This window comes from Meles meles, chromosome 16 (genome assembly GCF_922984935.1).
Source record: "Meles meles chromosome 16, mMelMel3.1 paternal haplotype, whole genome shotgun sequence".
Taxonomy (NCBI): Eukaryota; Metazoa; Chordata; class Mammalia; order Carnivora; family Mustelidae; genus Meles; species Meles meles.
This window is the reverse complement of record NC_060081.1, coordinates 78,317,903-78,330,336: the sequence shown is the minus strand read 5'-3', so window position 1 is coordinate 78,330,336 and position 12,434 is coordinate 78,317,903. Positions and strand designations below refer to the sequence as shown.

Genomic DNA, 12,434 nt, shown 5'->3' with positions numbered 1-12,434 from the left:
GTTCCAAAACTATCTGTGTTTCCCAAAAGTTTAGCAAACTGCTTTATTTTTTTAAAGATTTTATTTATTTATTTATTTGAGAGAGTGGAGAGAGAGAGAGAGAGAAAGAGTAAAAGTGAACACAAGTAGTGGGAGGGGCAGAAGGAGAGGGAGAGGGATAAGCAGACTCTTTGCTGAGTGGGGAGTCTGACGTGAGGCTTGATCCCAGGATCCTGAGACCATGACCTGAGCCAAAGGGAGACACTTAACTGACTGAGCCACCCAGGCACCCCATGAACTCTGCTTTAAACTTAATATTTTAAAGTCCCCTGCAGGCTAGGTCCACACTGTTTGTAAATATCTGTCGGATGGAGGCTGCGTGTTCCTCCTGGGTCCTGAAATGCACCGAAAATAGCTCATACAAAGTGGCTATGGTTAGTGGGCCTTGGCTGTGACTCAGTGGGGACCCATTCCTCCCTGGCAAGGATCCTGCAAGAAATGATGTATTTGATTGCATCACACATCTATTTTCTACAAATGTATACTTCTTTATTAAAATTCTCTGGGTAACTGTTACACAGTGTAAATTTTTAATAAGCTCTAATTACTAGCGTAGAAGAATTTGTGGAGAAAAAAATGTGGTTAGTGTTTCAAAGTAAATACCTCGGCACAAATGTGTCATTTCTTATTTTAAACTCTTATCAGTTACTGCCTAAATTAACTGGCTTTTCTCTCTGCCAGGTTGGAATCCTCTGCTTTTTTTGCATGACTAGTGCTCCTTGCCCAGTTATTTCAGTGCAGGTGGTAGTAGGGCAGCGTTTATGCCGCTGAAGCCTGGGTGGGGAAAGGGTGGTGGCCACGGTCACGGTTGGACGGATTACGAGGGGCTAAATCCCGCAGGTCTTGACGTGCCCAGACTCCCCTGTTTCAACGTCCCGGTGGAGCATTCTGTATCATCCCTGGTAAAAGAACATGGAAGTGTAGACAGGTTAAATCACTTACTGTGGTCACACAGCCAGTAAGTTGTGGTTGGGGGAGTCATCTTACTGTCGGGATGTTTGAGTCCAGTGCCCATGAGCTCAGCCACCCCACTGCCCTGGACGGAGGGTCTGCCTGCCCTCAGCTGGGGGTGAGGGGAGGAGCAGGCTTCGGGGTGCTTTGTCCAGTATGACCACAGGCTCATTTTTGGCCAGAGTAGGGGGTTGGAGGAAGCCGTTGGACATCCACGTTGCGAGGGGGTCTGGTCGGGTGTTCTCATGTGGTTTGATGGGCGTCAACATCACGTGTTCAGGAAGCTATATGACCAGCACATTTAGGACAAGACAAAATAAGGGATCGACTTTCTAGCATATTCTTGGTTATGAGGCCAGACTCCTGTTTTGCTTTTGACCGTTTTACACCTGTTTGCAGAGCATGCCATGGATGTTTCTCGTTGGGTCCTGACTTCCCTGGTGGAGGAGAGGTTCCGGACCATCTGTGTTGACCAGAGGTGACTCATGCCAGATTGGTGGCACTGAAAGGACACTTAGGTTTTCTTTATGACTCTGGTCTTGTCACCCTTCTCTTGGGTTCTAAACCTACCCACTTCATTTCAGATGAGTTGTCAAGTTTGGGGACCCAGAGGCTCCCACTGGAAAGGGCCATGAGGGTAGAAATCGTGCTGTGAGGGCTTGTCCTTTGCTCAATTGTGATCTGATGGATGCATTTTTTCCCCTTCTCCTTTAGATGGATTTGAAGACTATGGCCCAGATCGTGACAGCATGAGGGTAACGGCCTTTCTGGACATCCCAGGCCAGGATAACCTGCCTCCACTCGCTCGCCTGGAGAAGTATGCTTTCAGTGAGAACATCTTCAACCGGTGAGCGCCTAAGCCCTTCCCATACTTAGAGCCCTGCGCGGAGTCTGATTTAAGCTGACAGTGGTCGCCACCTCTCTGTGACAGCTCTGAGGACCCTCGTGGGTGAGGTGGAATGGGGGCTGTTTCCAGGTGGCTGGGTTCTGTCTGAATGGCACCCTTTGATTAGGTTTTCCCATTACTCTTGTTACTGTCTTACTGATCACCTGGTGAGCCAGGAATAAAATGCTGATGAGAGTTAATGGGGTTTAAATAATGAGGATTGCTAACTGGGTTTCTTTCGCACATGCTGTCCTCAGAAGAGGAAAATGTGTTGCCTAATTGACAAACCCTAGTCAGAGCATTGCTCACTCGTTCTTTCTCGACTGTCCTGTGCTCCGGGACTCTGGTGAGCCGTCCTGCTGTGTTGTATTGTCACTCCTCACGGGGCTGGCAGGATTCTACTCTAGCCTCAGACCGTGCCTCTTCACCGGGCGACCTTGACTCTTCCGTCATGAAGAAAGCAGAAGCTAAGACATCTCTTTCCACCGACAGCCCACCCGGACGCGCGTCTGAGGGCATTCTTCCCTCCTGCCTCGGGGGGAGGTATGTCTCTTCTGGTCTCCATTACCCGGTCAGATATGCCTTCTGTCTCCTGCCTCTTCCTTCTTGCCTGTGACGCACTCCCTTTCCACCCACGCCCAAGCCCTGGTGTGTTTCTTGTCCTGAGCTGTCCTCCGGACTTCCCCGCCTACAGCCTTCCCTCGCGTCTTTCCTTACGTGCACCGTTCTGTGAAAACTGGACGATGCTCCCTGAGTCTCTACCCCGTATCTACTTACTGTCTGTGTCTCCTGAACTGTAGAAGGCTCACGGCCATTGCCGCCGAGCAACTCTGCTTACTGATCGGGAAGTCATGGTGCTCTGAGTGATGTCTTTCGACGAGCAGGTCTTAATTTAATTTAAATGTGGTTCGCGGTTTCTCAACTTTTTCTTTTATGTTTAGTGCTTACTTCTCATGTATAAGGAATGTTCTCTTCCCCTAAGACCATCAGGGTAGTTCCTTATGGGGCACCTGGCGGGCTTAGTCAGTCAAGCATCTGAGTCTCGATCTCAGCTCAGGTCTTGATCTCAGGGTCCTGAGTTCAAACCCCAATTGGGCTCCATGCTGGGCGTGAGCCTGCCTGAAAAGAAAAGGAAAAAAAAGGGTATTTCCTTATATTGTCTTCTTTGGATCTGCAGTTCCCCTGGAATTGCTTTCTTTGTGTATGATGTGAGGTAGGGGTCAAGTTTCGTTTCCTTCCATGTGGTATGCACTTGACCCAGTGCCATTTACTGAAAATACTACCTTTTATCTGTGCTCTGCTTTGCCACCTTGGTCTTAAAGCAAGTGTCCATATCTGGACATCCTACTCTGCTTCCTGGGTCTGCTTATCTGTCGTTGTGCCTGGACCACCCTGTCCTCATTACTGTAACCTTATCATCAAAATCTAGGTACCGGGTAGAGTGAGTCCCCACTTTGTTCTTCTTCAAGATTATCTTGGCTGTTCTTGACTCTCTGCATTTCAAAATGCATTTTAGCACCAGTTCTTCAATTTCTAGGGGAAAAAAACCTGCTGGATTTTCATTGGAATCGCATTGTATCTATAAATCAATATGTAAAGTATTGACAGACACCTTTGTAATATTTAGTTTTCTAATCCTTCCATTTCTTGAAAGATTTTCTTCAATTTCTCTGTGTCTCTGTGTGTGTCTTTCCTGTTGTAGAGATCTTCTGTAGCTTTTTCAATTCAGCTCTAGGTATTTGATCTTCCACATGAATGTAAATGGTATCATTTCTTAAGAATTTAAATTCTAATTGCTGCTGATAATATGAAAATGGAATTGATTTTTATATTTTGACTTTGTCTCCATTGATTATGCTGAGTTCACTTATTAATTTTAATAGTTTCCCCGGTTCTTGGGTTTTCTGCGTACTGTATGATGTTGTGTGTGAAATCCAGTAATTTGATTTCTTCTTTTCCTATCTTGTTTTATATTTTTAGTAGCTACATCTTATCAGCTTAGGAAGAGTTATATTTCTAATTTGCTAAGAGATTATTTTTATATCTTTTTAATTAAAGTTTGTAATTTTTTCAAAGATTTCATTTATTCATTTGAGAGAGAGGGAGTGAGAGAGTACGCATAAGCAAGGGCAGGGGCAGAGGGCCTAGCCGCAGATGTGGGGCTGGATCCCAGGACCCGAGATCGTGACCTTAGCTGAAGTCAGATACTTACCCGACTGAGCCACCCAGGTGCCCCTTAATTTAAAACAATTAAAAAAAAATGTTTTAAGTAATCCCTATGCCCAGTGTGGGGCTTGAACTCACAACCCTAAGATCCAGGGTCTCATGCTCACCAACTTAGCCAGTCAGGGGCCCCTGTTTTTAAACTTCCAAAAATAACTTCACACTTAAAAGTTTCAGGAATAGTAGAATTCCTGTCTATTTTTTACTCAGATTCAGCCGTTGTCAACCTTTTTCCATGTTCGAGTTAACATTCACTCTCTATTTTCACATTTTTTTCTGAGCCATTTGAGAGTAAGTGTAGCTATCCCATTGCTTTCCCTGTGGTGACTATTGTGTGCGTTTGTCTAATGGGGACATTGCCGTTCACTTATAGAATCACAGTATAGTGATCAGAGTCAGGAAATTGAACTTTGATTCAACACTGTTACCCAATATCTAGAATTTTAATAAAGATTTTATTTATTCCATTTGATAGCGCGAGAGAGCATGTGAGTTGGGGGAGGGGCAAAGGGCAAGAATCCCAAGCTGACCCTGCCCTGAGCGTGGAGCCCGATGCGGAGCTTGATTCCAGGACCCTGAGATTGTTACCTGAGCTGAAGCCAAGAGTCAGATGCTTAACTGACTGAGCCACCCAGTGCCCTTCTAATATACAGGTTTTAATCAGATTGTCCAGTGGTCCCAAGACGGTCCTCTAAGTCAGGGTTTTTGGTTGGTTGGTTGGTTTTTAGGTGCAGAATTAACCCAGCATCATGGACTGCATTTGATTATTATGTTTCTTATTTAATCTCTGACAGTTTCTTAGCCTTTCTTTGCCTCTCATGATATTCTTGACAGTTTTGAAGAGTACAAGTGATTTAGTACATAGAATAAACTAAGAGTTTTAAAAAATCCTCAATGAGGTCTAAATTTTATATAATGCTGCTTTTACATCTATTGAGATTATTAGATGCCTTTTCTCCTTTACTGTCTCTTTTTTTTCAACTTTAAAACTTCTTTTATTGTAAAATATACCCCCTACAGATAACTGGATGTAACGTGTAAGGAGGGTTGTTTTGTTTCGTTTTCAGATTTTATTTATGTATTTGTCAGAGTGAGAGAGCACACACAGGGGAACAGTAGAAGGAGAGGGAGAAGCAGGCTCCCTCCTGAGCTGGGAGCCTGATCCCAGGACCCTGGAATCATGACCCGAGCTGAAGTCAGATGTTTAGCCATCTGTGCCACTCAGGCGTGCCAAGTGGAAGGAGTTTTTGTGAAGCACTTGCCCACGCGGCCATTACTGAGGTCATTCGGGATGTGTGCCCTCCCCACCCTCCTGACCACCATGCCCTCCCTGCCTCGTGGTGACTGCCTTTGGATGTTGATGTTCATCACATCCTTAATTTTGTTTCTGGTCTTAGCACCTAAGGATCTACTTCCAAACAGAGTAAGTTAATAAGTTCGAGTTTCTGAACTCGAAATATGTAAAACCATATGGGATATGTTACTTTGTGGTTTTGCGTGTAGTTTTGAGTTTGTTCATTTTGTAACAGTGTTCTGTTGTTTGAATATACTGACGTTTTCTCTGTTGTTGGAGTAACTCAAGTTTTTTCACTCTTATTAAAAACTTTGCTGTGAACAATCCAGTACACCTATCTGGGCGCACATCAGTCCACATGTTTGCCAGGCACGTAGCCAGGTGAGCGTTCCTGCGTGATGAGACGTGCTTGTCTCCTACTTCAGGAGACAGTGCCAGTTTCCAAAGTGATCACACTGGTGCACACTGGTGCATTCCCACCTTTGCCCGACATTTTATCTGCCAATTGGTATTGTCACATTTTAAGATACTAGCCAGTCTGGTTGTGTGCTAGTGTATATAACGGTACTGCTTTGTGATTTTAATTCACATCTTCATGAATTTGAACATCTTCTCATATGTTTGTTGGGCATCTCTATTTCTTTCTTTTTTTTTTTTTAAGATTTTATTTATTTGACAGAGAGAAATATCATAGGTAGGCAGAGAGGCAGGCAGAGAGGGGGGAAGCAGACTCCCTGCTGAGCAGAGAGCCCGATGTGGGGCTCGATCCCAGGACCCTGAGATCATGACCTGAGCCGAAGGCAGAGGCTTAACCCACTGAGCTGCCCAGGCGCCCTGGGCATCTGTATTTCTTCTTTGTGTTTCCTTTTTTCTTTATTTTGTGAAGTGCCCATTTAAATCTTTCTTTGGTAGGTATGGGGAAGTTGGTTTCTCTTTTTTATTGTTGACTTGTAGGAGCTCTTTGTATATTCTAGCTTTCAAACCTTGGTGAATTACATATGACAAACATCTTCCCTCATCCTGTGGCCCGTGTTTCATCTCTCTTTACAGTGTTCTTTGGTGACCGGAAGCTGTTCATTTTGATGTAAATTTATCAACGTTTTACTTTATCCTTTGTGCACTTTGGAACTTCTCTAAAATGTTTTCCTCTACCCCAGGATCATAAGTGTACTGTTTTATATTGCTTTAAAAGCTTTATCTTTTTTTTTTCTTTCACATTTAGGTCTACAATCCATCTGAAAGTAATTTTTGTTCATTGTAAGAAAGCAAGGGGTCCAGCTTCATTTTCTCAATTGTCACAATACCACTTACCTAAACTATGTCTTTTCCCCATTGCTCTGGGGTACCACCTCTGTTCTAATCCAGTCTCTACTATTCTTTGGACTGTCTCTTCTTCCAATAGTCTGTCTCCCCCTTAGCCACCACCACACTGTCTTGTTTACTATGGATTTGTAGTAGTCTTGTTACCTGAGTGAACAAGACTTGCCCTTTGTTTTTCTTCTTTGATGTGACTTATTATTCTTGGTCCTTTGTATTTTCATATAAATTTTAAAATCTGTTCATCAGATTCTAATAAAACAAAACAAAACAACTATTAGGATTTTAAAAAACAACCTCTTTCTTTCTTTCAGGATTTTATTTATTTGAGAGAGAGAGCCTAGAGAGAGAACAAACACAAGGCGGGGAGCAGGAGAGGGAGAAGCAGGCTCCCCACTAAGCAGGGACCTCTATGTGGGACTCCATCCCAGGACCCTGGGATCCCGACCTTGAGCTGAAGGCCGACACTTAACCAGCTGAGCCACCCAGATGCTCCCACCTATTAGGATTTTGCTTGGGTTTGCACTGAATGAATAGGTTGGTTTGAAGAGTATTGCCCTCTTTACAATATTTAGACTTCCAATCCATAAACATGGTATATCTTTCTATTTTTGTAGGTTTTCTTTAATATCCCAGTAAAATTTGGTGATTTTCTCTGTCGAAGTTTTGTGCTTTTTTGCTGGTGTATTTGAAAGTCATATCCAAAACAGGATGTCATTTTATCCAGCTAAAGACTTAAATCTAACACTGCAGTATCATTATCAGACTCAACCCAATTAATAATAATGCCTTCCAGTCTACCACTCTGTGTTAAATTTTCCCTAACTGCCTCAGATATGCCTTTTTTGGGTTGATTTGTTTGAATCATGATCCAAATAAGATCCACACATTTCATGAGGTATATGTGTCTCTTAAGTCTTCTTTTTGTTTATAGTTTTTTTCCTTTTGATCTTAAATCTCTTTTGATCCCTAATTGATTCTCCCTCTCATCTTCTCTCTATATCATCTATTTGTTGAAGGAGTCACTAGTCTTGTAGAATTTTCCACACTCTGGATTCAGTGGCCGTTATTCTCATGGCGTAATTTAACATAATCCTTTGTTCTTTGTATTTTCTGTAAACTGAAAGTTACACTTGGAGACTTGATTAGATTCGGCTTCAATTTTTTTTTAAAACAATACTTCTTTTGTTGTTTTGTGTGGTTCTCATTACAGAACATCAGGAAACATTGTCTGGGTCTCCCACTTTTGGAGATGTTCATACTGAGCAGTGGGCGCAGGTGTTGGATTCTTTCATTATGAAATTCCCCACCAGCCGTTCTTCTCATGACTTCAGTGGTCACAAATCATCACTGCTTAGATCCGTTACGTCATTACGTTTTGGAAAATGGCAATTCTCTTTTTATTGTCTGTGCAGTCTGTAGTATCGCCCCATTTTCTACTCTGTTATTGGTTATTGGTGCCTTTTCTTTTGTTTCCCCCTGAATAATTCTTACCAGAGGATTATCGAGTACATTAGTTCCGTCAAAGAGTCAAGTTTTGGCTTTGATATTCTCTGTTCTGTGTTTACTTTCTAGTTCAGTAATTTCTGCTCTTCATTTGTATTATTTCCTTTTTTCGAGGGGAAATCAGTTCGTTCTTTTTCTTCTTGTAAGGTATGTTTGACTATTTTTTTGGCCTTTTAAAAATAACATCTGCATAAATTGTAAGATTGCTGTTAAGTCTGTAAGTTCTGATATTAATATTTTTATTACCTTTCAGTATAAAGTATTATTAATGTCTATAGTGATTTCTCCTTTGACCAATGAGTTATTTAGAAGTAGTTCTAAAATTTCTAAATATTGAAGCATTTGCCAGGTATCTTTCTGTTATTTTAATCTGAGTTTAAGTCTTTTGTGGTCAGAGAACATACTTTGTATTATTTCTCTTCTTTTTAATTTTTTGGAATTGTTGTATGGAAGTGAATGTTCCAGGCACAATTGGAGGGAATGTGCATCTGGTATTTTTGGATAGGGTATCTTACAAATGTCAGTTAAGACAAGTTGACTGCGAACGTTGTTTGGCTCTTCTGTTTTCTTATTTTTTGTTTACTTGTTCTGTCACTTTCTGAGAGAGGAATGTTGGAATCTCCAGCTATAATTTTGGATTTTTCTATTTTTCAATTCTAACAGTTTATTTTGTATATTTTGAACTTGGGTGCATACATGTTTAGTATTTTTCTGTTTTCTTGAATGAATTGATCTGTCTGTATCTGTGTAATGTCCCTCTTTGTCCCTAGTACTGTTCCTTCTCTGAAGCTTGCTGTCTGAATTTAATATACATACTCAGTTTTCTTTTGATGACTGACTGTAATCTGTCTGTACTTTTACATTTAACCTGCCCATGTCTTATATTTAAAATGTGGTTATTATAGAAGGCATGGAATTGGGTCTTGCTTTTTTACCCAGTTGCACAATCGCTGCCTTTTCATTTTAATATCTATATCATGCATGTTTGAAGTGACTGTTGATACGGTTTGGTTTGCATCTACCATCTTGCTGTTTGTTCTCTATTGACTCAACTCTTCTTGCTATTTTTATTTCATTGTTATTCATATTATTGTTTCATTATTATTTCATTGTTATTCATATTACTTTTATTTCATTATTTGAAAGAAAGGAATCACTTTTTTTTTCCCATGGACTTTTTCTTTTTTAGGATTCGGTGTATCTTCACTATGGCTTATTAGTTATGTCCCCTTTAAAAAATTGTTATTGTTCTAGGGATTACAATATGCTTCTCTAATTTATTACAACATATATTCAAATGAGAAGCTGCCACTGTGCGTACAGCGCAGGGTACAGTGTGAGAACGTGCCAGGAGTGCAGAGCACGCTTCCGTGGACTTTCTGTGGCCTCTTCCCCGTCTTCTGTGCTGTTGTTTTTCTGCATTTTACTTCCATGCACGTTATACATCCCACGGTACCTTGTTACTTTATCTCCTGAAGATATGCAGCTATTTTTTAAAGCGATTAAAATGACAGAAATGTTTTTTATATTTACCATCATTTATACCATTTTCGTGCTTTTTATTTCTTTTTACAAAATGTCCGATTTCACCCAGCATCCTTTTGCTGCGAGGACTTCTTTAACAATTCTTGATAGCAAAGCCTGCTCTCTGTGAATTTTCACACTTGTCTGAAACGATCTTCATTTCACTTTCATTTTTTAAAATTTAATTAACAAACTTTAATTTTGAGAGCGATTTTGGATTTCAAGAAAAACTGAGCAGAAAGTACAGAGCGTTCCTGTATTCCTTAACTGCCCAGGCTTGCCCGACTCTTCCAAGAGACCTTCAGCATATTAATCACTCTTATTTTAAAGCACTTGTCTGATCGTTCCTGCGTCTAGGTCCGATGTCCTCCCCCTCCTTGTCCTTCTGCCGGCTTCCTGCTCACCCTCACACTTCACTTCCCCACGTTCTTCTCTTTCTTAAGTCTCTTGTCACTGTTCGTCATCTTCAATTTTCTTGCCTACGTCACGGTCTAAACTGTGCCCTTCAGAGCAGGCTCTGGAACTTGCTCATCTCTTGTGCTGAGTCTAGGGCTACTTAATTGGGCTAAACTCATGATAATGACTGCATGAGTGGGTGAGGGAAGGAAGGGACAAAGACACAAGGGGGAACTTCCTGGTAAGATTTCCAGGGAACATTGCCATGTAAAATTGCGCCATCCTCTTTATACTTTAAAAAGTTCACAAAATAACCCATACTTGAAACATTTAGCAGTTTCAGAAGTTAAAATAGTGAGAGTTTCCCTTCTTCCTGCACGACGGTCTAAGGTACTACGTGCTTCCAGACTTTTCCCTGAAGGAGCGTATGGATATACGACCCCATGTACTGCACGTACATGCATCAGTGTCTTTTGCGTTAAGAAATGGGCTCATACTGCATAGAAAATTCTTTGCCCTGTTTTTTCCATTTACATGAATTTTCAGGAGCGTCTTTCTAAGTCAGAGCATATCTACAGGTACCTTTAAAAGTGCTTCTCTGTAGAACACTGTTATTCAGATGTAATTTATTTAAGCTCCCCTGTTGGGTAGACATTTTGATTGCAGTTCTTGGCTTATATCGTAGTGCTGATGGCTGACATGCCACCGGGCTTACCAGGGGCCGGGGACCATGCTTGAGCTTCCCGTGCGTGACTCATGTGGCCTTTCTAATGCTTTTCTCAATCACGCGCAGCCGCTCTCCCTTCTTTCTTCTCATTAGCATAGCCGACAATGGGAAGTACTGAAGCTGATGCTTCTGGACTCTGCTTATCCACTATGGCCTCTCCAGGACATTTCAGGAAGCAGCCAGGTGTTCCAGAGTGTGGGTGCCAAAGCAGCGATTTGTTTGTGTCTTTAGCTCTCTCCCATTCTGTATTCACTGCGGGGGATTCGTGCCTCCCTGCTTCAGGGGCCCTCTCTTACCCCTCTCCTCTCTTTCCTTTAAGAGGGCAGGTCCCTGGTGACCACTTGAGGCTGGATGCAGATCTGTCTATCCATTCTACGGCCCTACCAGCAGATTGGGGATCTTAGTTGCTTGATTTCCCAGGGGAGGCTGACCTGAATGTGGTCCAGTGAAATGTAATCAGGGACTTTATAGTGTCTGTTTTCGTCTTTCCCAAACCTCCTGGCTGCCACATCTCGACCTTTCATCCCAGGGGTGGTATAAGTCTCTCCGCGGACAGGCTTGGGTTGATGGATTTCTTCCTGTGGTGTGCTGGGCCGAAAAGACTACCTTTCTGAATTCCACATTTCTAGTCTTCCTGCAAATCAAGGTGGGTTTTTGACTTTAGCCGATTCTGAGGCATAGCCAGAAATGATTCGTCTTGTCCCTGGGTTGTCAGAGGCTCAGAGGAGCAGACGGAGGCAGGCAGGGCCTCCTCTCCACTTGTTCCAAGAAGGCTTTCAGGAGTGCGGGGGGGGGGGGGGGGGCACTCCCCATTGTGGGGGGGGCCCACCCCCCATTGTGCCCTGAGGCCTCCAGGCCACCACTCTAAGCCACTGCTGATCGCTCTGATTTTTCCCCTCATTAATGTCTTTGTTTAAAACAGCTTTACTGAGGCATATTTTTCTTGCGGTGAAATTCACCCATCTAAAGCATCTAGTGAGATGAGTTTGGGTAGATGTAAACAGCCATGCGGCCCTCAGCCACAGTCACATTTGAACTTGCCGTCGTTCCCTTGTTTCCTTGTTCATCCCTTTGCCAGCAGCCCCTTGCTCCCTCCTCACTGTGGACCAGGCAACCATCGATTTGTTTCTGGAGGCTAAGGTTTTGCCTCTTCTAGAATTTCATATAAATGGAATCTTCTGGTATGTTGTCTTTTCTCTGTGGCTTCTTTTTCTTAATAAAATACATTTGAAATGCATCCCTGATGTTACCCGTAGGGTTCCCTTTTAGTGCTGAGTCATATTCCATTGTATGTTTAGTTGGTGACCTGTGTCTGTGCTCCCCAGTTGAGGTACATGGAGTCCTTTTCCATTTCGTGGCTGTTGTGCATCATGCTAATATGAACATTTGCGTACCAGTCTGTGTGTGGACAAAAGTTTTCATTCCACTTGGATAGATACCTAAGAGGGAATTGCTCGTTTGAATGATAAATGTATACTTAGCTTCCTGAGAAACTGCCAGCTGTTTTCTAAATTAACGGTGCTATTTTACATTCCTGCCAACAATGTCTGTGGGTTCCTGTTGTCCGATAT

At 42.4% G+C, this 12,434-nt stretch overlaps 1 protein-coding gene across 2 annotated transcripts in view; it reads left to right on the top strand.

Annotated features, from left to right (window-relative positions):
• LOC123926812 (serine/threonine-protein phosphatase 4 regulatory subunit 1-like) overlaps nucleotides 1–12,434 on the top strand; it is an 81,055-nt gene that overhangs the window by 26,960 nt on the left and 41,661 nt on the right. Inside the window, exons 1-2 of one of the 2 annotated variants that reach the window (XM_045981016.1) lie at nucleotides 1,744–1,837; nucleotides 2,134–2,419. In XM_045981016.1, coding sequence (XP_045836972.1) covers nucleotides 2,328–2,419 — 92 coding nt within the window. In that variant the 5' untranslated portion in view covers nucleotides 1,744–1,837; nucleotides 2,134–2,327. Of the gene's footprint in view, nucleotides 1–1,704; nucleotides 1,838–2,133; nucleotides 2,420–12,434 lie in introns of those variants that run through there. The other variant, XM_045981015.1, reaches the window with a different exon arrangement.